Consider the following 22,453-nt stretch of genomic DNA (forward strand, 5'->3'; position numbering starts at 1 on the left):
AGATTTCCAATGGGGTAAAGGGAATCAGGTGCTCCATATTTCTAGTCCCCTGCAAATGCTCTAGCCCCGCAAGGGGCAGACTGCGGCCGCTAGCAGGGACTATGTTCCACTCTAAATTATTCCTGGTGGGCAGAGGCCTTTGAAAGTGACACATATAACTATTAGTGGAAGGCATATGAATGTTCCTGATATCTTTGGAGTCAGTTAACCCCCCTGAGAAAAGAACAGGGGTCACATACGACCTTGGATAGAAATAAGTTAGATCGTATGGGACTATAGCAGTATTCAGATTCCTAGGGGGCCCTGTTAGTATGGACCTAACTGCTTCTGGGTTCCTAAAATTAATAACAACTATATCTCCCTCAATATTTTTTTCCCTAGTGCCCAGCCAGGACAGGCGTCTAACATGGATTATCTCCCCATCGATGTAATATGGGAGTGGTCTGTTTTGTCCTAACCAATGTAGAATCTTATTCTTAAGTTGGGGATGGCCCTCCTTTCTGCCTGCTTCTAATGGGGGGACACCTGTGAGTACAACTACAAAGGGTAGCGACTCTGGGGGTAATTCAACATTGGGTCCATATAATTTATCATTTGTCGGCTTTGTAAACCTCCCCCTACCCAGTTGCTGGCTCTTAGTACTAGGATTAACGTCACCCTTCTGGAGTTCTCTTACAACCTGGGCCGTAGATTTTGTTACTGTTTGGACAGGAGCCTGGACCTGTTGAGAGACCAAGTTTTTCTGCTGATTGTTATTTACGGGCTTACTAGTTACAGTATTTGCCTTAGCAGAGATCTTGGGAGGGTCTACAGAGCTCAGTTTGTTACTAACAGGGGGTTTAGTGGCTCCGTTATTATCACTGTTAGAGCCATTTGGAGCCGGCGGGTTGGGAGCAGAGACAGTTGGAATCTGGGGTTGAGTTGTCGACACAATAGTAGGCCTTAGGGAGGTCATAAGAACACTTGTCTTGTCAGCATACAGTGCCTCCAGATTACCTAGTCGGTGCTCCACCCTTTTTAGGATATCCAGGATAGGGAGCATAAAAGACCTAAGCAGCTGCTCAACAGTATTCCGCTCAGTATCAATAGAGGGAGTAGTTACTAAACTTGGAGTGGAGACAGCCTCATTTTTCCTCCCTCGGGTATTAACGGGTTGTGTAGGTTGTGGGTCTGGAATTGGTACTGCTATGGGCACTATATCAGTTAGTACCGAAGTTTTAGATGTAATAACGCCAGTGGTCTTAAGTTTTGATGGCTTACCAAACTCAGTATGACTGAGCTTGCCCCTTTGAGGAGCTCCTAACCCCCTCCTCTTTTTAGTAGGTGGTGGACCAAGGGCTTTAGACATAGTAGGTGGTCTGCCTAACCTTTTGGGCGGCTCCTTAGGTGGAGGACAGGATGCATTGTCTACATTGGGAGAGGGACTGGGGACACATGAAAGCAAAACATTAGGTGAAGAAACAATCAATAAGGAGTCCGTAGGCGGTGGAGTACTTCTGAGGAGTAAAGGAAATTTGTCCAGAGACAATGGATCTTCATAGGGTGTGTCAATAATAGTATCCGACGTAATGGATGAAGATGCCAGATCAATTAATGGTCTATTTTTCAGGGACTCAATAGAACGACGTTGTTCAATCCTACGTTCAAATAGTGAGTCATCCTTATCCAAGTCCACGGAAACCCTAGTGAAATAATTATCTAGTGTTCTTTTGCTGGTCCCCACAATACTGGAGTTCTCAGTGTTAGCCGCCATGAATAAGAGCCTACCTTACAGTCTGGGTCCAGAACAAAAAAAATTTAGTGGGGTAGCCCGTCCCGTCCTCGGGCGTCCCCGGACGGCCACAGACGGTCCCGCCCTTGTCCCGGGCTTCCCCCGGCACCCTCCCGCGCGCGCCCGCGCCGCGGGGATCTGCTATTGTAAATAAACCATCCGATGAGGAAAAGGAAAGGGAGGAGCCTGCAGGGAGAGCGTCCCAGGTGTTGGGAATTGGGAGTTGTGGGCGCTCCTGGGACTTGAAGTCCTGCGCCCACAACACGCTCGCAGCCCTGCAGGTCCCCGCAGTCACAGGCAGGATTCCCTCGGTAGCGCTGATGGGTGATGACCTCCAACGAAGCGGGACCCGGGCAGCGGGTTCCACAAGCAGTTTTCAGGCAAGGAAGGCAATCTTTAAATTCTCAGCAGACCCAGGATAAAGCGTGTGTGGAAACGGCAAGAATCAGGGAAATATCATACTTATGATGAGTAATATCTTTACTTTTTTCTCCCATATCTAGGGCCCAGTAGTCCACATGAACGGTCTAATTGAGAATCGCAAATTGAGAATGTCTTCCTATTCATTCCTATGGGCCTCTAGGCCCATAGGAATGAATGGGGAGGTATTCCTTAATTGCGAATCGCAATTTGCAATTCGCAATTCGCAATTAAGGAATATGTAGGATTTGCAAAATTATTTGCAAATCCTACATACATAGCGTTTTGCGATACGCAAATAGCAATTCGCAAAAAATCGCTATTTGAGAATCGCAAAACCAAAGTTTCATACATATGGCCCTTTGTTCCCCAGCCGGCTCTTTACACAGTGTAAACCTTACATCGGAGAGGTGATTCTGAGTGGCCATCTCACAGATGGGTACAAAAGGGGGTGGTGATGGACGGAGCTTCTGAATCAATCAAACACTCACACCCAGTCAAAAGATCTGGGTTGAATCCAGCACCGTTCTTTAGCCATCTCTGCCACCCCAGTTCAGACATGGCTATATGCAAATCAGTCTGACCCTGTGCCTCATGGGAACAGTCCAGCCCGAACTGCCAAGCCATGTCTTCCCTGGACCGGAAACAAGCTTCCGAGGACCGGTTTCTGGCATTACAGCCGTCTTCAGCCCGGCTTGCTGGAATCCAGTGGCAAAGTGAGCAAGGGACTCACGTCTGAGCATACCCTGCCACACTTATGGCGGCCAAAAGCACTACAAAAGGGGGTGGTGATGGACGGAGCATCTGAATCAATCAAACACTCACACCCAGTTAAAAGATCTGAGTTGAATCCATCACCGTTCTTTAGCCCACTCTGCCACCCCAGTTCAGACATGGCTATATGCAAATCAGTCTGACCCTGTGCCTCATGGGAACAGTCCAGCCCGAACTGCCAAGCCATGTCTTCCCTGGACCGGAAACAAGCTTCCGAGGACCGGTTTCTGGCATTCCAGCCGTCTTCAACCCGGCTTGCTTGAATCCATCTCACAGATGCAGCATTGTTCCATATAGGACAATCCATATTTATTTATACACATCTTGGTTTACAACCAACCCAATAACAAAGATTAAGTTATAGCAGTAGGGGAGGAATGCATTGGTCAGTGTCTGATTAACTAATGCAAATAAGCCATCCTGGAATAGTCTACATATGTTCAGAGGTGTCGCTAACATTCTTACAATACGCTAACATTCTTACAACACGAAGTGGCACCAGGGCCCAGAGCCCCAAAGGGGTCGTTAAACACTGACAGTGCTTTATTTTACTACCTCAACAGCAGCCAAAGAGGCAATTTTCCTTGCTTGCAACTGCGCTCATGGCATTCTCGGTACGCTACTGCATACATTTCGCGTAAACATCAGAAATAATCAAGCCAACCACTTAATAAGCAAGACAGGTGCCACTGTATCCAACAGAGGCGGCACCTCTGCTAAGGCAGAGGAGCGTTGCCCCACTACCTTTCAGCATGGCAAAATAGGAAAAATAAAAAGATAATAACTGAGTGTTATTATCATTTTACTTTTCTGTGCAGAGTGCGTTTTGTGGGGTGAGGCTAGGAAGTGCAGGGGGAGGAGTGGTGGCACCATACTAAGTGTGTATGAATGTTTGGCCAGCCCTCTCCGGCCGACAAAACATTCATGCGCACTTTGCATGTTCTCCACCCAGGCTGCATTTACAGTCTGGGTGGAGAATATGCCAAAGCTCCCACTCCCCCTCTGAGCATCGAACCACGGTGCTGAGTCAAATACCAACGCTGCATTGCAGCATTGTGAATGGCTTTGGGGAGCCTGGGTGCTTCCTATTTCCTGTTAGAACAGAAGCCAGGAAGAGGACAGTGAGAACGGAAGAGAAGTGGCGGCCGGCCAGTTAAGTGATTTGTTTTATTTTATTTTTAGCCCACCTTTACCACCCCTTTCCCCCCATTACTGGCTACTGGGTGCAGCCACGACTGTTTCATAATGAATACTACAGAATCTCTCTGAATGAAACTGTACCTTAATCCAAAAATATAGACTTGATAAAGCTGCGATATGAACCAAAATGTGACAAATAAACATTTGTTAACATCAAAGTATGGAGATAGAGTTGGAGAGGAAAATGCAGAAAAACAATATCGGCATTGAGATGGACAGTTGAAACCTAATTAGAAATGTAGCTGGGCCCTTCAAGATCAGCACAGAGACAGGTACTTTAGATACAGCTTAAGACCCCCAAAAGATCATAATTCTTCCTAGCCTGGGCATGCAAAGCCTGAATGACCATCAGCAAATCTGGGGTCAATTTGCATAGGCATCAAAGAATATGTAAAGGAGTACTACTGGAGTACTACTTAGCGCTTTGGGGCCTATAATGTATTTCTCTAACCAGAACCATCATGCTGTGCATGACTTGGAAATCTAGTGATGGCAACACTGTTTTTAATCAGGTGGGGCAAACGTCCCTGTGACCTGACAGCACTTTGTTGGTCAGACTCTTATGTTAATAGTGTCTGATGGTGGACCAGTTGAGCCGCTACCCTCAGATGGTATCCTATTTCCTTTTGGCCTCTCCTGGAAGGCAGTGGAGAAGTTTGTGAATGGATTTGAATTCGCTCCGATGATGTATGTTAAGGCAAATTCTGGGTGATTATATATAGATCACAATCCAGAATACTATTGGATCCCATGTTTAGTCCTTACCTCTTTTGGTTTTAAGTCATAGTCTGGATTACTCCAGGGCCTTGAGATAATAGTGTTCTGGAATCCAAATGTAATGAATCTAGCCACCAGGCCTGATAAGTGCAAACGTGGTCTAGTGCAAAACTACTCACTTATATTTGCAGGAGCTTATGCCACACAAAACAGAATGTAGCAGACAGGTGTTCCAATAACATTGCCTTTCACCACGACTAACAGGCACATGGCAAACTAACAATTCATTACATGGATGAAATGTAGGATGATGATCTGGAGAAAAATAATACAGTACATTTCCTTTATTTTCATTATCAAAATAGCAATTTTCAAGTTCATGACAGACCCGTCTTATCACACACCACCTTTAACATCCAAAGCTTGTTTTGACAAAATTGAAGGAAATATGCCATTTAGGTCATAAGCCATCAAAATATGTTTGAAAGTTCATTTGGAAGGGCCGGCAGCATGAGTAGAAACTGGATAACTATATCTATGTCAGAATATAGGTTGAACAGCCGTTCAATGAACTGGTACTGCTGATCCCTGATATTAAACCAGAAATAGTTCCAGTATTCACAGTGAATGATACGATTCAGATCAGTATCTTCAACTCCAGAGTTACTATGACAAATCATGGAGCCACCATAGGCATGATCTGCAGTAGCATTCCCAACTTGATGGATCACAAGTAAAATATGTTTCCCTGTCTTCATGGATATGGAATATGGTGAAAGTTGCAGAATATTCTGGATGAAATCCAATATCAAGTGTTGCTGGACATTGAATATGGAGATCTGCATGTAGATGGGAGGGAGGTGTTGCGCCTGGGATCTGAATAGGGATGTTGCTCCCCTCAACAATGCAGGCTCCACCTCCTGTGGTGTGTCTGATGTCCCTGGCCTGTCTTGTGAAAGGGGGAGAGGAGCTGGGCAAAACAAAGTGCTCCTGAACCAGTTGTATCTGGTTCTCCCCTTGCCTGCACCTTTGAGACAAAGGATTTGGGGGTATAAGAAGGGGCTGTGACCTCATGTAAAAGGTTCTTTTTTTGTGGACTTGAATCTACCAGGGGCTTGCTGCTGCTGGGGCCAGGGGAAGGCTTGCCTCTCTGGGCTCTGTCCTCCCCCTGGATACCTGTAGGACTTTCTTTTGCTGGGAGATGTTTTGCTCAATCCTTGATAATAATAATAAATCCACATTTGTAAAGCGCACAATCCCCCGCAAGGGTCTCTAGGCGCTGGGGGCCGTCGGGAAGATTAAGCAAGCTATTGCCCAGAGTCACATGTGACTGGGCTAATCTGCCGCCGGTGCTGGGGATCGAACGTTGATCCCCAGATTACGGGGTTAGTTGCCCTAGCCGCGGCGCCACACCTCTTCCATCTATATGATCCAAGACTTCTTTCTGTTTGGGACCCTGCTTACTGGCCTGAGGATGACTGGGGGGACTTTTGTTTACAGGTAGCTGTCTGCTCCATTTTCTTGCCCCAGGACTCCTTGTGCTTCCTAGCGCCCTGTGAATGCTCTGCTTTGGTTCCCCTGTGGCCCCTTCATTGTGGGTACCCACCCCATTTAATTTTGTCTTTTCCTGCAGGTGCCCACCCTGCGTTAAAGCCGTTTTATTTTTGATCATTGCTGGTGCCCACCCCGCATGGCCGCCATGATTGTCCCTATTTGAATTGCCAGGGTGCCCACCCCGCTTTTGTGTATTTGAGTACGAGGGAGCCTACCCCTCTTGCGGCCTAAGCAAAGTCACCGCCGGCCGGGGAACACCCCTGTGACGTCACCGGCAGTGCCGCGCTGGGATTGGATCCAGCGCGGGCTCATGGCCAGAGGAAAGTTTGGTTGTATACAGGGGAGGACTGGAGCCTACCCCGCCTCCCCGAGGGCTGGTGAAGAGTCCCAGTTCCCAGTAAGGGGCCCGGGTGAAGAGCGGGGCTGCCACAGGCAGCGGAGCGCACACACGGAGAGAGTCCCAGAGACGAGGTGGGAGGTCTCTTGCGGATCCCGCTGTGTCCGCCACCCTCGAGAGGAAACCGGGTAGAGTGCCCCCGCATTGCTGGTCCTTGAAGCCTGGAGATCCCTGCATGGAGAGCAGCCCCCGCATAGCCGGTGAGTGAGGGCTGAGGGGGCATCATTATTCCCAGAGCTTGAGTGACTCCCACGCTTCGCCCCTTATTTTAGGAGCCCCGTGTGGCTCCAATGTTGGGGGCAAGTTCTCTCCCCCCATTGTGCATAGTTATTTAAAGCGCCAGTGCGCCCTGCAGTATTTGGGGGAGAGGATTATTCCCAGAGCTTAAGTGGCTCCCCCATTTCGCCCCTTATTTTGTGTATTTGAGTACGAGGGAGCCTACCCCTCTTGCGGCCAAAGCAAAGTCACCGCCGGCCGGGGAACACCCCTGTGACGTCACCGGCAGCGCCACGCTGGGATTGGATCCAGCGCGGGATGTTTCCTAGCAACAGGAAGGCTCATGGCCAGAGGAAGTTTGGTTGTATACAGGGGAGGACTGGAGCCTACCCCGCCTCCCCGAGGGCTGGTGAAGAGTCCCGGGTCCCAGTAAGGGGCCCGGGTGAAGAGCGGGGCTGCCAGAGGCAGCGGAGCACACACATGGAGAGAGTCCCAGAGACGAGGTGGGAGCTCTCCTGTGGATCCCGCTGTGTCCACCACCCTCGAGAGGAAACCGGGTAGAGAGCCCCCGCATTGCGGGTCCTTGAAGCCTGGAGATCCCTGCATGGAGAGCAGCCCCCGCATTGCCGGTGAGTGAGGGCTGAGGGGGCATCATTATTCCCAGAGCTTGAGTGGCTCCCACGCTTCGCCCCTTATTTTAGGAGCCCCGTGTGGCTCCAATGTTGGGGGCAAGTTCTCTCCCCTCATTGTGCATAGTTATTTAAAGCGCCAGTGCGACATACAGTATTTGGGGGAGAGGATTATTCCCAGAGCTTAAGTGGCTCCCCCATTTCGCCCCTTATTTTTAGAGTCCCCATGAGGGGCTTGTGACATATGTAATTTATAGCCCGTGCTGGCTCCACCATGTGTATTTCAAGAGCCTAGATGGCTCCAACGTGGGGCACCATTGTTTGAGGAGCAATGGAGGGCCCAGGCCACATTTTTTACTTTTCCAGCTTCCCAGCAAGTAGCGGGCAGCTGCACTGTTTAGGCTTTACCTTATTTTAGGGGACAGGTGTTGAATCCAGGAGTGAGACGCACTCCTTCGCCCCCATCTTTTCCTGCACAGCTGCGCAGCACTTAGTGCCAGCTGCAACGTTTAGGCCTGCATTTGAGTCTCCTAGCTGCCCGCAAGTAGTGAGCAGCTGCCACGTTTAGGTTTGACCCAAGTGCGCACCCTTGAGTGTCGCTGCATTTGGCAGCACACCCTGACTGTGGGCCTAGGGCATTTGAGCCCCTTAGAGATGGCCAGTTGGCCTTGAGGACTGTTAGATTTGTAGGGCGCCAGACCCTAGTGTGATTTATATAGGTGCTAGGAAATGTAATGTTTATAGTATGTGTTATTCACCTTGATTTATGCTTATAGATGTGCTTTTATGCTTGTTAGGTTTTACCTACTGTCTTACGTTTTATTGTGATTCTCTACTGAGGTCTAGGTTTGATTTATTGCCTACTGCAGGTTATGGTATTAAGTTTATTCCCTAATGCAAGTTATGTTTAGGAGATTGTGGCCTACTATATTTAGACTTATGATGTTGGCGCAGAGTACAGTTCTCGCCTTATGTGACATTGTTCTTGTTATGATTTATGTTACAGGTTGACGCTGAGTAAAGTGTCTGCCAGTGATTACTGGCTGTGTTCTAAGTTCCTGATATATTCTTACTTTTACTATTTTTACCAAGTGACAATCCTGACAGTGGCCCACGTGGCCCTGTCCTGTGTAAATAATCCCCTGCAAATATTGGCTGCGGCAGTTGGCACCGTGAATATTGTGTTATTACCATCTAATGTGTTTTATGATAATACAAAGGCTATTTGTATATATAACCTTGTGTGGAGTTCCTTTTGTGGTGTGCCTAGTATGTTGTTACTGTGTGTGTAGTGCAAATGCTTTACACATCGGCACTGAGATAAGCCTAGCTGCTCGTGCCAAGCTACCAAGGGGGTGAGCAGGGGTTATCTTTGGTGTGCAACTCACAAGCCCTAACTAGAGTGGTGGTCTCTGCCTCGCTTCGGTGCAAGCTTTAGCCAACCAGAGATCCCCATTTCTAAAAAATAGGCATACACATCAAAATGTTAGTGTATGTGCACCAATTTATCCAGTTTTCCCAACTTTGGGCACACTTTTACTTGCCAACTTTTCACATGGGATAAGTGTCAGTGAAAAATTACAAGGATAGAGATTTGCTATTCAACTCTTTCTCCCACTTCAGGCAAAAACTCTTGTTTCCCCACCAATCTGGATATTGCCTATGTTGTATAGTTTCCAAATGTTGACAGCACATCAATGTAGAGGGCATGAATTGTGGAGATTAACGATGTGACCTTCCAGGTGTTTGCACTAATGTGAGTGGAATAAGTTTGTAGCATCTTTGATGGTACGCCATCGGAGACTAGCCCCTTAGAAAGATGGGACCTTTGCAAATTTATAACAGAACAGAACCTGCCTCAGTGCTTCATTTTAATGACCTGTACTTTGTGAATTTTACCGTTCATTAGGGACTGCTTAATTATCTTACTTTTCAAGTATGACTCCAAGTAGTAGGTGAATTGTGAGAACAGTGGTGTCTGAGCTCTAGATATGTTTTTGTGCCTGGCTACAACCTCTCAATTTGACCATTCCGGGTTCCTTTCAAATGGAAACAGCTTTCAAAGAGGATAATAGTTTCTGTAAGAAGTTTGGTTACTGGTTGAGGGGTAAAACCCTACTCAAGCAGCAACTTCAATACTTGTCAATATGAAGTCACAAGCAAACCCCAAATTAACCTGTGCTCAACCATCTGGTGGCTTGGCACCAAGCTGTCAGGCTTAACTTATAGGAAATGTTCAAAGTATGTATGCAGCAATTCAAAACAGTAATAAAGTGAAACACAACACTAAACAAATCCCACACCATTTCAGACAAATAGAATAAAGTGTAATAAATCATTTAAGACCAAAACAACAAACAACAAAAATCAAGTCAGTGGAACAGGAGAAATCCAATTTTAAAGATTTAGGTAGAAATAGCACCAAAAAACACATGCGCCAACTGCAGTTGTGTGGTCGTGCCAGGTCAAAGTCACAGGTTCCGGCCAACTACAATGGAGCCAAAGCTGGCTACAGGGACCAAGTTAGGGCGGCTGAATAAAGTACTTGGTTGGAGAGAGAAGCGTTGTGAGGTCCTGGCATGGAGATGTGATGCACAGTGGTTGTTACAGGGAGCTATAATTGTGATGCAAAGTCCTTGCATGGAGATGTGTCATGCAGCGGTGGTTCCAATGAACTGCAGTGTGTGATACGATGTCCTTGTCCTTGCTTGGAGAGGCATTGCGCAGATGCAGTTCCGATGAGCTGCAGTGGGCAATGCAAGTCCTTGCATGAAGATGTGTCATGCATCTCTGGTTCCAAAGAGCTGCAGGGCAGTGATGTGAAATTCTGCAATGGGGATGTGCTTTGCAGCATTTTAGATGCAGAGTCTTGTGATGCATCATGCTGCGTCAGACTACAGATGGTTGGCAGAGCACCTCCAGGCCCACTTCCGAGGGGTCAGCACTGGAAGGGCACCACTTTGGAGTGCAGGACTCACAGCTGGAAGGTTCCAAGTGTTGGGTTTAATGTTGTTGGAGCCTGTCCTGTCACTAAGACTCTGCTCAGGAGACCAACCAACTAGCCTTTGGAGTCACACTCTTGTTCCTGGGTCGAAGATGCAGGTTCAGTCCTCACTCTAGCAGGAGAGTAGCCCAGCAGGGCACAAGAGTGGCAGACCTTCTTGCAGCAAAACAGCACAGCACTACTTCTTCTGAGTCTTCCACAGGTCCAGATGTGTACTGAAGAGTTAGGTCTGAAGGTCCATAATTTATACTTGGTGCCCACTTTGAAGTATGAGAAGGTTCTAGAGGTTTACACCCTCCTTGAGATGTCATGCATGCTCCTCCTCCTTGCCCCCTTGCCCTGGCCCCAGACTGTCTGGGGGACAATAATGACAAGTGAAAACCCCTTTGTGAATGTGTTCAGGCAAGGTCTTTGTGATGTGGAAGTGAGGTAGGGTACAGCTCCGCCCCATCGTTAAGTCAGAGTTGCCCATCCTGGCAACACCTATTTTAACTTTGTCACACTGTCTGGGAGCAATACACAACGACCAACTGCCAGCCACATCTCGCCATGTGACCCAAGGGAGGCTGCAGATACTAAGTAGTTAAGACAAGAAAATACCAACAAGTAATTTAAATGTGCCAATTGGGTATTAGCCAATTCTACCATGTTTAGAGGAGAGAGCAGAAGCGCTTTAGCACTGATAAGCGTTCATAAAGTGCACAGAGACATAAGATCAACAAAAATGAGATCAGCCCAAATAGTGGGGATGAAGGCAAAATGTTTGAGGGAAGACCACCCGAAGGCCGATAGACCTAACAGTTTCTCTATTCTGACTGGATCCTCTCTTATTTGGCAATATCCAGAAGTAGATTGATATAGCCTGGTACCATATGTTATGACTCGTTTACCCTATATGTGGCCCCCAGAGAGTACAGTATGTTATCAGGCATATAAATTATACACTGTAAATAGCAGAATACCTACTTTCTCTTTTGTGGAGTGTACTTACAATAAGAAAACAAGCGCCAATCATCACTGACTTTATTTTCACATCCAAGTCAACAGGAAATTGGATCCCAAAGTTGTCTGCATTGGTGAAAACATCATTTACAAATCCAGAAAAGTACTTTGAGATTTTGCCAATTGTTGACTTTTCATTCAATGTTTTCACCTGCATTAGAGAAAACAGCATACAGTTCACTTATTTTGTATTCAATAAATGGATATTTTCAGTTATGCACAGAAACTTCATCAATTCTAGTACAAATTATGATGATGAATAATTTACAAACAAATTTGGGATTGAAGTCAGACATACTTAGACAACATAAGCAAGAAGTATTCCACTGGGTGTCTTTGATAAAGATCTTCTATAATTAAATTTTCCTTTATTTTCAGAGGGAATAGGTATAGAGTTACCATTAATTTTGTCCACAGTTCAATTCATTTTGAAAGGAAAGTTCATTGTCAGTGAGTGGATGCATGAACTACTGCATTTCCTTTTCTTATTATAGGGTGTTCCTACATTAGAACGCATAGGTACGAAGACAATTCGTTTTTTACTTGCCTATAATAGATTATTATAGGTGAGTAGTGATGACACAATGTCCCACAGATCAGACTGTGAGGCTATTCAACTTTCCTCAGGCACTGTCAGAGAGGAAGGTGCACATCCAGGAAACACACTCACTGTGAACTTGATGAAAAGAAAATACAAGCTTACACCACTTCTAGAAAATAAAAGTTGTATTCTGGTGTCTATGCTTATTCGCCTTCACAAACTGGAACATAAGGAGTGTGTCTTCCACTTCTTCACTGAGAAGAGTATTACAACCCTGCGTTATGGTAAAAACATGAAAATGAAGCAGACAAACAGGAGCTTAAAACTGTGATAATTTGCTAAAGTCTGCACTTGAGCCATGTTCTGCCTCAGACTCATTTTGCCCCAGTGTCCATACCTTACTGCCATTGTCTTTGGCATGAGATACTGAACCAATCCTACTGCTATGACCCGAGTCAATCACCTTCTCTGTATTTGGAATGCTGGTGAAGGGGAAGAAGGGTGAACTGATTCTGGGAAAGTGAGTCTGGACACCTAGGACATTTTGCTGCTGGTGGAGTTGGGGAAGTGCTGTTGTCACAAGGGTAACTGAGACAATGTCCTATAGCGCCCACTGTCACAATCTTGGAAGGCAGTATTGCACATGAAGTGTTTCAGACTTACCATCAGTCTGCAAAATGCATCAATGGGAGGAGGAATTCATGAGAGTGAGTGGATGTACTGAAGGAAGTATTGGTGAGTGCATGATTGGGTGAGTGGGTGGATGAATGAATGAGTTCATAGAATTATGAAAGGGTATCTTGATGAAAGAGAGCAGGGGGGAATGAAAGAAGTAGCCTTTATTATAATCATACATGTGCTTCATTTCTCATTTTGTCTACACCTCCACCCATTTGTACATACTTGTTCATCGATTAACCCATACACTCATCCTTCCATCCACCCATTCTCCAAAACCATCGATCTAAGCATCCATGTATCCATCCACTCGTGTGTGCTTATTTAGTAATCCATGTAGTCTCTTACACTTGTCCATCCAATAATCATTCACTCACAATCATTCATTCCCCCATCAACCTATGCATGCCTGTGTGACTGTAGGCATGTAAGCTGTGGTCTTTGTGCCTGGAAGCATATTTTCTCTTTGAATTTGTCCCTCTATTTGTGCTGCATATATGCAAATGGTTGTTGGTATCGGTAAAGTTACTGGAGCTTGTTCATTTTGGCGACTTGGTGTATGAATGAAGACATTGGCCGACAAATGTGCTTGCAATTCTCTTGACCATTATTAGATCCTTCATGTATGTATGTCTGTATGTGTGTATGGTCATGCGTGTGCATAGACATAAATATGTCCACAACTGTTTGCTCTGCCCATGGATTTTAAGATGATTATATTATATGTGTAAACATTCACATCTGTGCTTGACTGTATATGAGTGCAATAGTGGTTCAGGGTGTTTTTTCTCCTGGGTGCCAAAATATCTATTGGCCTCTGTGTGCAATCCGCGTGTATATATGTTGAGTTGTTTGAGTTTCAGGATACATTTTGTTGTGAATCTGGTTGTGAGCATGCATATACACTGTACGTGAATCTGTAAAAAGTGCACTGTTCTTTTTACCTATACCAAAAAGAAAGAAATGTATGATCGATAATATTTATAGATGGGCCCCGTACAAGACACACAATGGTTAGGACCAATACTTAACATGTTATAGATGCTACCCATGCATAACATGCAATCTTTGATAAGCAGCTATCAAAAATGGAATGTTATTCCGGCTTAGGATTCACAAGTTTTTTTGTGCTGTTTGTGATGTCAGTCAGAACGTTCATTAACAAACCTCGCCAATGTTGGCAGCTACTTATCTACAATCCACTATGTTGCAAAAATAACCAGGTATTTATGCCAGATGTGTATGAATTAATGGAAAACGAAAACTGAGAAGTCACATTTTAGGAAACCAAATAATGGAAAACCATTATTAAGAAAATGCAAAACATTGGAAAGTAAAAAATGTCTTTAAAGAAAAGGTAAGTTGAAGAAAAATCCAAAATGACATTAAACTTGGGTCGAATTTAGGACTACTGTGGAATTTTTGTGTTCAGGGTTGGGCAAAGTTTAGATTGATAAGGGGTTTTTAGGGTCAGGAATAATTAGCGTTTGGGCATGGAAAGGGGTTTTTAGTATTTAGATATCGGTGGGGTGAATGGGTAGTGAGCGGTTTCTAAGGTTCACGGATGAGTGGTGTTTAGGTGTGTGTTTTTTTTAGGATTCAGGGATGTGTGGAGTAAAAGGGTTTGGAGGGATTGTAGGGTTCATGGATGGGAGGAGTTTAATGCTGGTGAGGATTTTTAAGAGATAATTATCGGTAGAGTCATAGTGGTGAAGTGTTTTTAGGGATCAGGATGGGGTGGAGTTTAGGGGGGTGAGGGGTTTCAAGGATTTAGGGATGGGTGGAGTTTAGATGTAAAAAGGTGGTCTTCAGGGGTGAGTAGATTGGGTGATCAGGAGTTCTAATAGGGACATGGATGGCTGGGGTTTGAGGGCGGTGAGGGTTTTTAGGATTCAGGGATGGGTGAAGTTTGTGTGTGCTGAGGTGTTTTAAGGAGTATAGAGAGGGTGGGGATTAGGCATAGAAAGGGGTTGTTAATGTTCAAAAATAGGTGGACTTAGGGGTAGTGAGTGATGTGGCTCACAGATGGTGGATTTCTGTGGTAAAAAGGGCTTTTGGGCTTTAGGGATGAGTGTAGTTTAGATCTGGTGAGGAGTTTTAGGTATGGGTGGGTGGAACTCACGGAGTTTGACTGTGCGGAATTCCACAGTTACATAAAAATCCAGCGAGAGTCCGCAGAGTACTGAGAGTAGGCAGAATGAGCACATTGCAGTAACTTTAGCACCAGAAGCTTGTTCCATGCTGCAAAATCAGTGGAAACAGTATCACACAGTGCCAGAGGGTAGATTTTCTACTAGAGCGACAGGTTTCTCACTGCTTTTAGTCACCAATGCCTGCGAGACTTTGACCACCTGTTTTGAGAAAATCTCACCGGGTGTCGTCCTAGTGCCTGAAAATTGCACTAACGGATGCCAATTTATGCTCTCCAACTTAACGTTAGTGAGATGCGTGCAAAGAAAAACTCCACCATGCAGCAGTTAGCTGATTTGTGCTGGATTATGCAGAATAGGCAAAACTCCACAAACACTGACAGCGGATCGTAATTCATCACCCACCCCAAATTTTAGGGGGGGAGATAAATAGTGCTCAGGGGTTTTGAGGGGTCTGCAATGGATGGTGTTTATGGCTGGTAATGGGTGAGCAAATTGAAATGATCCGAAGTACTTGTTTATTAGTGTAAAAAATATAAATATGAAATAATGAAATAAAGCACTAAAATAAATAACTCTGACAAAACTGTTTCTCAAAGTAAGTGCCTGATTACGAATCTGGCGGTCTTGCAACGGCCAGACTCACGGTGTCGCAGGAGTGGCAGTCTACTGTTTTGCTGATTACAACTTTGTAAATTGCATCAGTGGTGGACTGCCAGCTCCACCAGGGAACAGCTGTTTTACTGGGGGTGGTGCAGGAGCACCACAACGCATTATGCTGAGCAATCCTGCTCAGCATATTTTGAGTTCCTGGACAATCAGCCTTCTCACACCCGAGCCCTGCCCCGAAAAGGCTGTTGGTGTAGGAACAAACAGGGCCCTACAAGGCCCCCATGTCCCCCCTGCCATGGGGATGCATTCATGGGGACAAAATATGTGCCCACCTGTCTGTATTTCCCCCAGTTCCAGCACGGCACGCACGTCACCTTACATGCAATGAGGGAACTTTTTTGCCGGTTCCATTGTGGTGCCTGTTTTCTATGCGCCGCTGTGGGAAAGGCCAAAGGACCGCCGACCGTATTACAAGTTGTACTTTTACCACTCATAATACGGCCGGCGGTCCATGCACAGGTTTGGCGCAGTGCCAGCGCCGCTATGCCAAACTCACAATCGGGCCCCAGGACTCGCAACCATTGCATTTACACTTATAGGCATTCAAATGCCATTTTTGACCAAAAAGACATTCTATGAAGTGGTTTTAACAAAAGGTAAATGCCATTTATACTCAAAATTTCAAATAAACAATAATACAATTTAAATGAAATGGTCTCTTAATAATTGTATTCCATGAAATAGTTTTTCTATGAAATCACATACAACAGTTTATGCCTGCTGAGAGGGCATGGCTTGGCAGCGGAACATGGCGGACTGATGAGTTGAGAGCTCCGCACCAGCTGGCCTTTTATCCGCTGGGATTGTGAAGCTGGGGCAGAGGCACAAGACTTTGGTGGTCCCTGGAGATCCTGAGTGCCGTGGGGTATCTTGTGACGAGGTTTGGGATTTGATGGCGCAGACGACTAGCACGACAGCTCGACAACCACGTACGTGCATGGACACAGCCCGGGTTATGGCGGCTGCGTAAATCCCTACAGGCCGGGTCCTGTCGCTCCCTGGGTCGAGCAGGCGATTGAGCCCCCGCAACCTGTTTTGAAGGGGGGCTACCTATGACTGAGGTGCGAACGGTGCCGGAGGAGGACGTGGCCCGCTCGAGGGAAAGCAGAGAAGCTGCATTGCTGCCGGAAGGGGCTGGTGTGCTCTCCTTAGCAGGAGCGTTCCCATTCTTTTTCTTTAGCTTTTCCTTGCCTAGCCAACCCCCGTAGACTGCCGAACTGGGTTAAGGCCTCACTTAGTGTGTACTGTTCACAGGATGTTTGGGCGGCTGACCGTTGTTGGACTACCCTGGGGTAGGGGAGTTGACCACCATATGGGTCATTTTGTTGTTGTTTTTATGACCTGTTATCTTTGCAGAGGGGTGGGACGTAATGTGCAAAGGGAGGGTGTGGTGGTGAGCCTGCTCTTAGGAATGTTACACTGTATGGTCCAGCAGGAATGGCAGGGGCTCAGAGTGTTGTACTTTTCCTAATGTGGATCATTAGGGGGATGGGGTCCATGGCTAAATGTCACAGCATTTACTCCTACTTGCGGCACAGGGACATCCATACAGCGTTCTGGCAGGAAACTCACTTTAACAGTGAGAATGCTGGGAAACTGAAATGACGTTGGAGGGGCCAGGTTCTTGCGAATACCTATTCAGCCTTTGCCAAGGGGGTGTTGATCTGGGCGAAGCCAGGGGTCCCTTTTGCAGTTGAGAGATCTTGCCTGGATGAGGGGTATGTTCTAGTTACTGGTAGATTGGCGGGGCGCAAGGTTACCCTTGGTAATATTTATGCTCCCAACCAGGACCAGGTTGGCTTTTTGGATTCGTTTTCTGCTTTCTTGGCAGGTGGCCTGCAGGGCAATCTTGTCCTTGGGGGGACTTTATTGTGTTGCGGATATTGCTGCAGATAGGTCACACCCCCCTCTTATGGAGTTCTGACTCGCCGGGGGTTTTGCGCTTGGGTCACACATTGGGGACACAAAGACAGCTGGAGACTGCAACATGATAGCTGCAGGGAATTCTGATTCTTTTCATCAGTGCACAAAGTGCATACGCGACTTGCTATGTTCTTGTGTGCCCCTGCCTTTAATAGCACCATTACGAATACAGAGTACCTGGGCCATATACTATTGGATCATAGCCAATTAATAATGACTCATCAACCCTTAGGGCGGTGTCCCCCAGTCCCTACTTGGAGGCTTAACCCGGTAATGCTGGATGACGACCCTTTTTGTAACTCGCTGCATACTCGTTTAGAAACATATTAACACCAATACTGCAATGTCTGTCAGGGTGGAATGGGAGGCATTCAAGGTGGTGGCTCGGGGTCACTGCCTGGGACAGGCGACCAGCGCTTACAGGGAGCCCCGTCAGGAACTACTTGACCTAGAAGGGAGCATCCGCAGGTTAGATAACATCCAGGGTACAGGAGACGCAGCCCGCTTGGCATTACAGGAGGTGTGAGCAAAGTATAATAAGGCCCTTTCGAGGTTGCGTTGTTACAACTACATCGAATACTTCGATAGGATGCAGAGAAAGGAAGGGAAGGCATGCCGTCTTTTGGCTAGGATAATTAAGCCTGAACTGGGTGGCTCTCCATCACACAGCTTGGAGTGGATTCTGGTGAGGTATTGAATAGCCCTGAGGCGATTAACGACTCCTTCTTAACATTTTACGAATGCCTCTATGCGTCCCCGACGGTGGCCCCTTGTTCAGCGGTGAGGGAGTTATTGGAACCATTGCCTCTTCGGGTGTTGGAAGACGAGGACCCGGAGGAATTAGGGTACCCTATAACTCTGCAGGAAATTAAGGCAACCATCCATGCGTTGGTACCTTGTAAGACGCCTGGGCCGGACAGCCTTCTGGCTGAATTTTACCAGCATTTCTCTGACCTCCTTGTGCCACATCTGGTCCGGTTGTACGCGGACGCCTATGAGGCTGGGGAATTGCCTGGCACCACTCGGAGCGCCCTGGTAATCCACCTACTGAAAATCAAATCGCCAAGGGCGGGGGTCAAGGATTATCAGCCCCTCTCCATGCTTAATCTGGATTTTTAGATCCTGTGAAAGCTGCTGGCCGGTAGGTTGGTCCCGCATATGCGGGCGTTAATACACCCAAATCAGAATGGGTTTATCCCTGCCCGTAACACATATACAATCTTTGTAGGCTCTACTCCATTCTTTTTCACGGCGAGGCCCCCCTTCAGCTCCAGGCCGCAATGCCTTTGGTCAACCTGGAAAAGGCTTTCAATACGGTGGGGATACTTGGTTGAGGTGATGTGGCGTATGGGATTGGGCGACGACTGGATACGTTGGGTGCACCTTTTATATGCGGCACCCACTGCCAGGGTACAAACAGGTGTAATATTATCCAGGGAGTATTGAGTATTTCGGGGTACTCAGCAGGGGTGCCCTCCTTCTCCGCTCCTCTTCGCTCTGGCGATTGAGCCCCTTGCTGAGCGACTTCACCAGGGCGGCGATAGGATTGGACTGTACTCTGGAGGGCGGACACATGATGTTTCCTTCTACGCAGATGACCTTTTGTTGTTCTTGTCGGACGGCGTAGTGGGCACCTCGACGGCCTTGTAAATACTGGACGACTTTGCGGGCTTATCAGGTCTGCGGGTTAACAGATCAAAGGCGTATTTGTTCTGGGTGGCGGGCCCTCTCCCTAGACTGGGACCTATGATAGCTGACATCGTATGGGCCCAGAATACGTTCAAGTACCTTGGTATACATATTTTCCAATCACTTGATGATTTAAAAGAAGGTAACCTTGGTAGAGCGGTGCGTTCGTTACGTGCGTGTGTTCATTTTTGGTGTACTTTACAATTGCCGGTAATGTCCCGGGTTTCCTTATCTAAAATAGTTATGCTCCCACCCTTGTTGTACTACTTCGTCTATCTCCTGGTCCTTATGCCAAGTGGTTGGTTTTGCTCCCTGAAAGCTCTGTTACAGGATCTGGTGTTGGGTGGTGGATGCCCTAGTGTGTCCCTTACAACGTTGCAGCGTCCCGTTCCTGAGTGTGGGTTGGGAGTGCCGAACTTCGAATACTACATGTTGGCTGGTCAACTGCAGTGGCTGGCACAATGGAGGGAGGAGGTAAACAAGGACGGTTCGTTCTTGTCATTCCTGGACTCCCGCCCTCGCTTATTAATGTCACCATTACTGTTACCAAAAACGGCCACCCCATACTGTTTTTGCTGCAGCGTACAGCCTTTCAAGCATGGAAGAAATGCCAGGGCAGAGGACGGCAGGCCGCTAGTTACACCCCTATGTTGCCTCTTCTGGGTCTGCCACATGGCAACCCCCAGTACTTCTGCCCCGGGCCAATTCCTCCATTACGAGGCCCTGACTCATACTTTTGGAGAGCTGGTAGAAATGAGCCAGAGACGCACCCAGTGCTCCATGCCTTTTTCACGCTTAAGACAGTGGGGCATCTAGTGAACTGGTTTTACCTGGCCTTTCAGGAGGCATTTGCGCATCCCTTGGTTCAGCTGTGGGCCAAATGGCATGAGACTGGGGGCAGGGTTTTAACGGACACGGAATGACAGAGGGTTTTGTACTTCCCCAAGAAAATCTCTTGTAATTCACTTCTTAAATATATACAGTTAACTACACACCTATGGGGCCTCATTTATGAAAGCCTTGCTCCACTGGTGCGTCACTTTTTCCCATGTTAAAAGTGACGCACCAGCGGCACAAGTCCTTCATAAATAAGGCCCATGGCTTATATGACCCCACATCATCTCAATGTGACAAATGGGGGGGGGGATGGTTCCTTCCTGCCCCTGATGCTCCGACCAGGATGCGGACTTCGGCCATATGGTCTGGGATTGTGGAGTTCTGCAGCCTTTTTGGGAGGCGGTGCTTGGTAAGCTAGCAGCGGTGCTGGGCAGAGAATTATCTTTCACACTACAGATGTGTATTCTGGGTCTGTTCCCAGGCCGCCAAAGCGCAAGGTAGGGAATAGGCTCATAGAACTGGCGCTGGGATTAGCAAAAGGCCGCCTTGCTATGGAATAGAAATCTAATAGAGGACCACAATTCGAGACCTGGCACAGAGATGTCATTTTGCGGGCTGGGGCCGAAGGTAGAGCACTCAGCTGGGAGGAATCTAAAGGTATGAGGAAGCTCCCCGTTGCAGGCCAGTGGAGGGAAGTGCTGGCGACCTGGGAGAACCCTGAGGGGCAGGGGATGGGTGAGACGGACTCAGACACAGACTCAGGCCCGCTCGACAACCAGATGGGATTTAGACTACATCTCTTATTGCATCTTTGATGAGTTTAGCGAGTCAGCATTTCCTGTTGTCAAAATAATATATGTGGGATTACTTGCTGGCCACCTGCGTCCACGATTAGGCAGATTTACCTGCAGATGTGGACCCCTTCAGCGTGCTGTACTTATTGCCTCCTTCTGTGACTTTTCTTTATATCGGGTCTCCACCACACGCTTGTACTGATGTCTAAGATATGTTTCCCACCTCTGCATAAGGTCTTTTTTTGCTTTTCCTTTTTTTGTTTAAAGTTGGGTTACTTGGTTCTTTGTGTTTACCCGGATTTGTGGGTGGGTACTCTCAAACTGTGTATTATTGAGCTCAAAATATTGTGAAGTAGGTACTGAGGACTCTGGTTTAAATCTGGAGGTGACAGATTTCTGCTGGAATGTGGGCTACGCAACACCCCTCTGGGTCCAACGACTGTATATTATTAATCAGATTCTCCTTTTGGATCATTTATATGGACGCTTGAAAATGTATTTCAGGTCTGTATTGTAGCTGCCATTGAATTTTTTTAATTTAAGATTGCTTTGCATCCATATACAAAATGTATTACAAAATTTGCAAAATGCCAATAAAGATACTTTAAAAAACAACTGTTTATGCCTGCTACTCCTCATCCTCTTCAAGGTACCCAAGCCTAGGCTAACACCCTGTCTTATAGCATATGGTATTAGACCTTACTCAACAGTAGAGGTCTATGTAGGGTCCCAAATTCAGACAGCCCCCACCATTCAGCAAGGCCTTCTTCAAGCCAAGTGTTCTACATAATGGTATATAGTCAAACTTTTTAATAAGTCTCCGACTAACTCCCCTGTATATTGCTGTGTCAGCCCGTCCTGGCAATGTACTCTGCATCCCTGTTGTGGCAGTGTCACTTCTTTCATGTAATGTCAGATGTTCCATATAGTGTTTGCAAACCCTACAATTTGCTAAGCCAAAGAATTTGCAACCATTAAACTGCCTTTTAGTATGTACCAAACCCTTTTGCAACTCAATACTTGCTTACAGAATTGCAAAATGAGGTTAGAAATGCATACTGTTTCAAGAAGAGGTGGAGGCAGCACTAGGGATGGAGTCACAAATCAGCCAGTATTGTCTTTTTCAAATTTCTTTATTCTTCTTCGCATAAAAACACAGGACAACAGCCAACGTGTTTTGTTCTTTTTATAGGAACTTCATCAGGGCAAAAAGATTATTAGATGGACCATGTTCCATTCGGTGAGTCAGGATAATAGCAAGCCAAATCGGACGAATAAAGTGCAATCCAGTTACTATAGGACGTCTGTACAGAGTTGCAGCTAAATTCTATTTGCTGCAAAAGGTTACTCCTGGTTGTCCAACTCGATATTTGTATTTATATGTAAACAATGTTCATACAATATTCAAGAGGTCCAAAAAAGACACAGATACTATGTCCAAAAGTAGTTCCGCTTATGCGTGAAACGGAACTAGATTTAGGCCGA

At 46.5% G+C, this 22,453-nt stretch overlaps 1 protein-coding gene across 1 annotated transcript in view; it reads right to left on the minus strand.

Annotated features, from left to right (window-relative positions):
• Positions 1-22,453, minus strand: part of PLSCR5 (phospholipid scramblase family member 5) — a 284,029-nt gene that overhangs the window by 27,834 nt on the left and 233,742 nt on the right. The window contains exon 6 of the mRNA XM_086944892.1: positions 11,674-11,835. Within this exon, the coding sequence (XP_086801018.1) occupies positions 11,674-11,835 (162 nt within the window). The remainder of the gene's footprint in view (positions 1-11,673; positions 11,836-22,453) is intronic.

The sequence above is a fragment of the Lissotriton vulgaris genome, chromosome 11 (assembly GCF_964263255.1).
Source record: "Lissotriton vulgaris chromosome 11, aLisVul1.2, whole genome shotgun sequence".
Lineage (NCBI taxonomy): Eukaryota > Metazoa > Chordata > Amphibia > Caudata > Salamandridae > Lissotriton > Lissotriton vulgaris.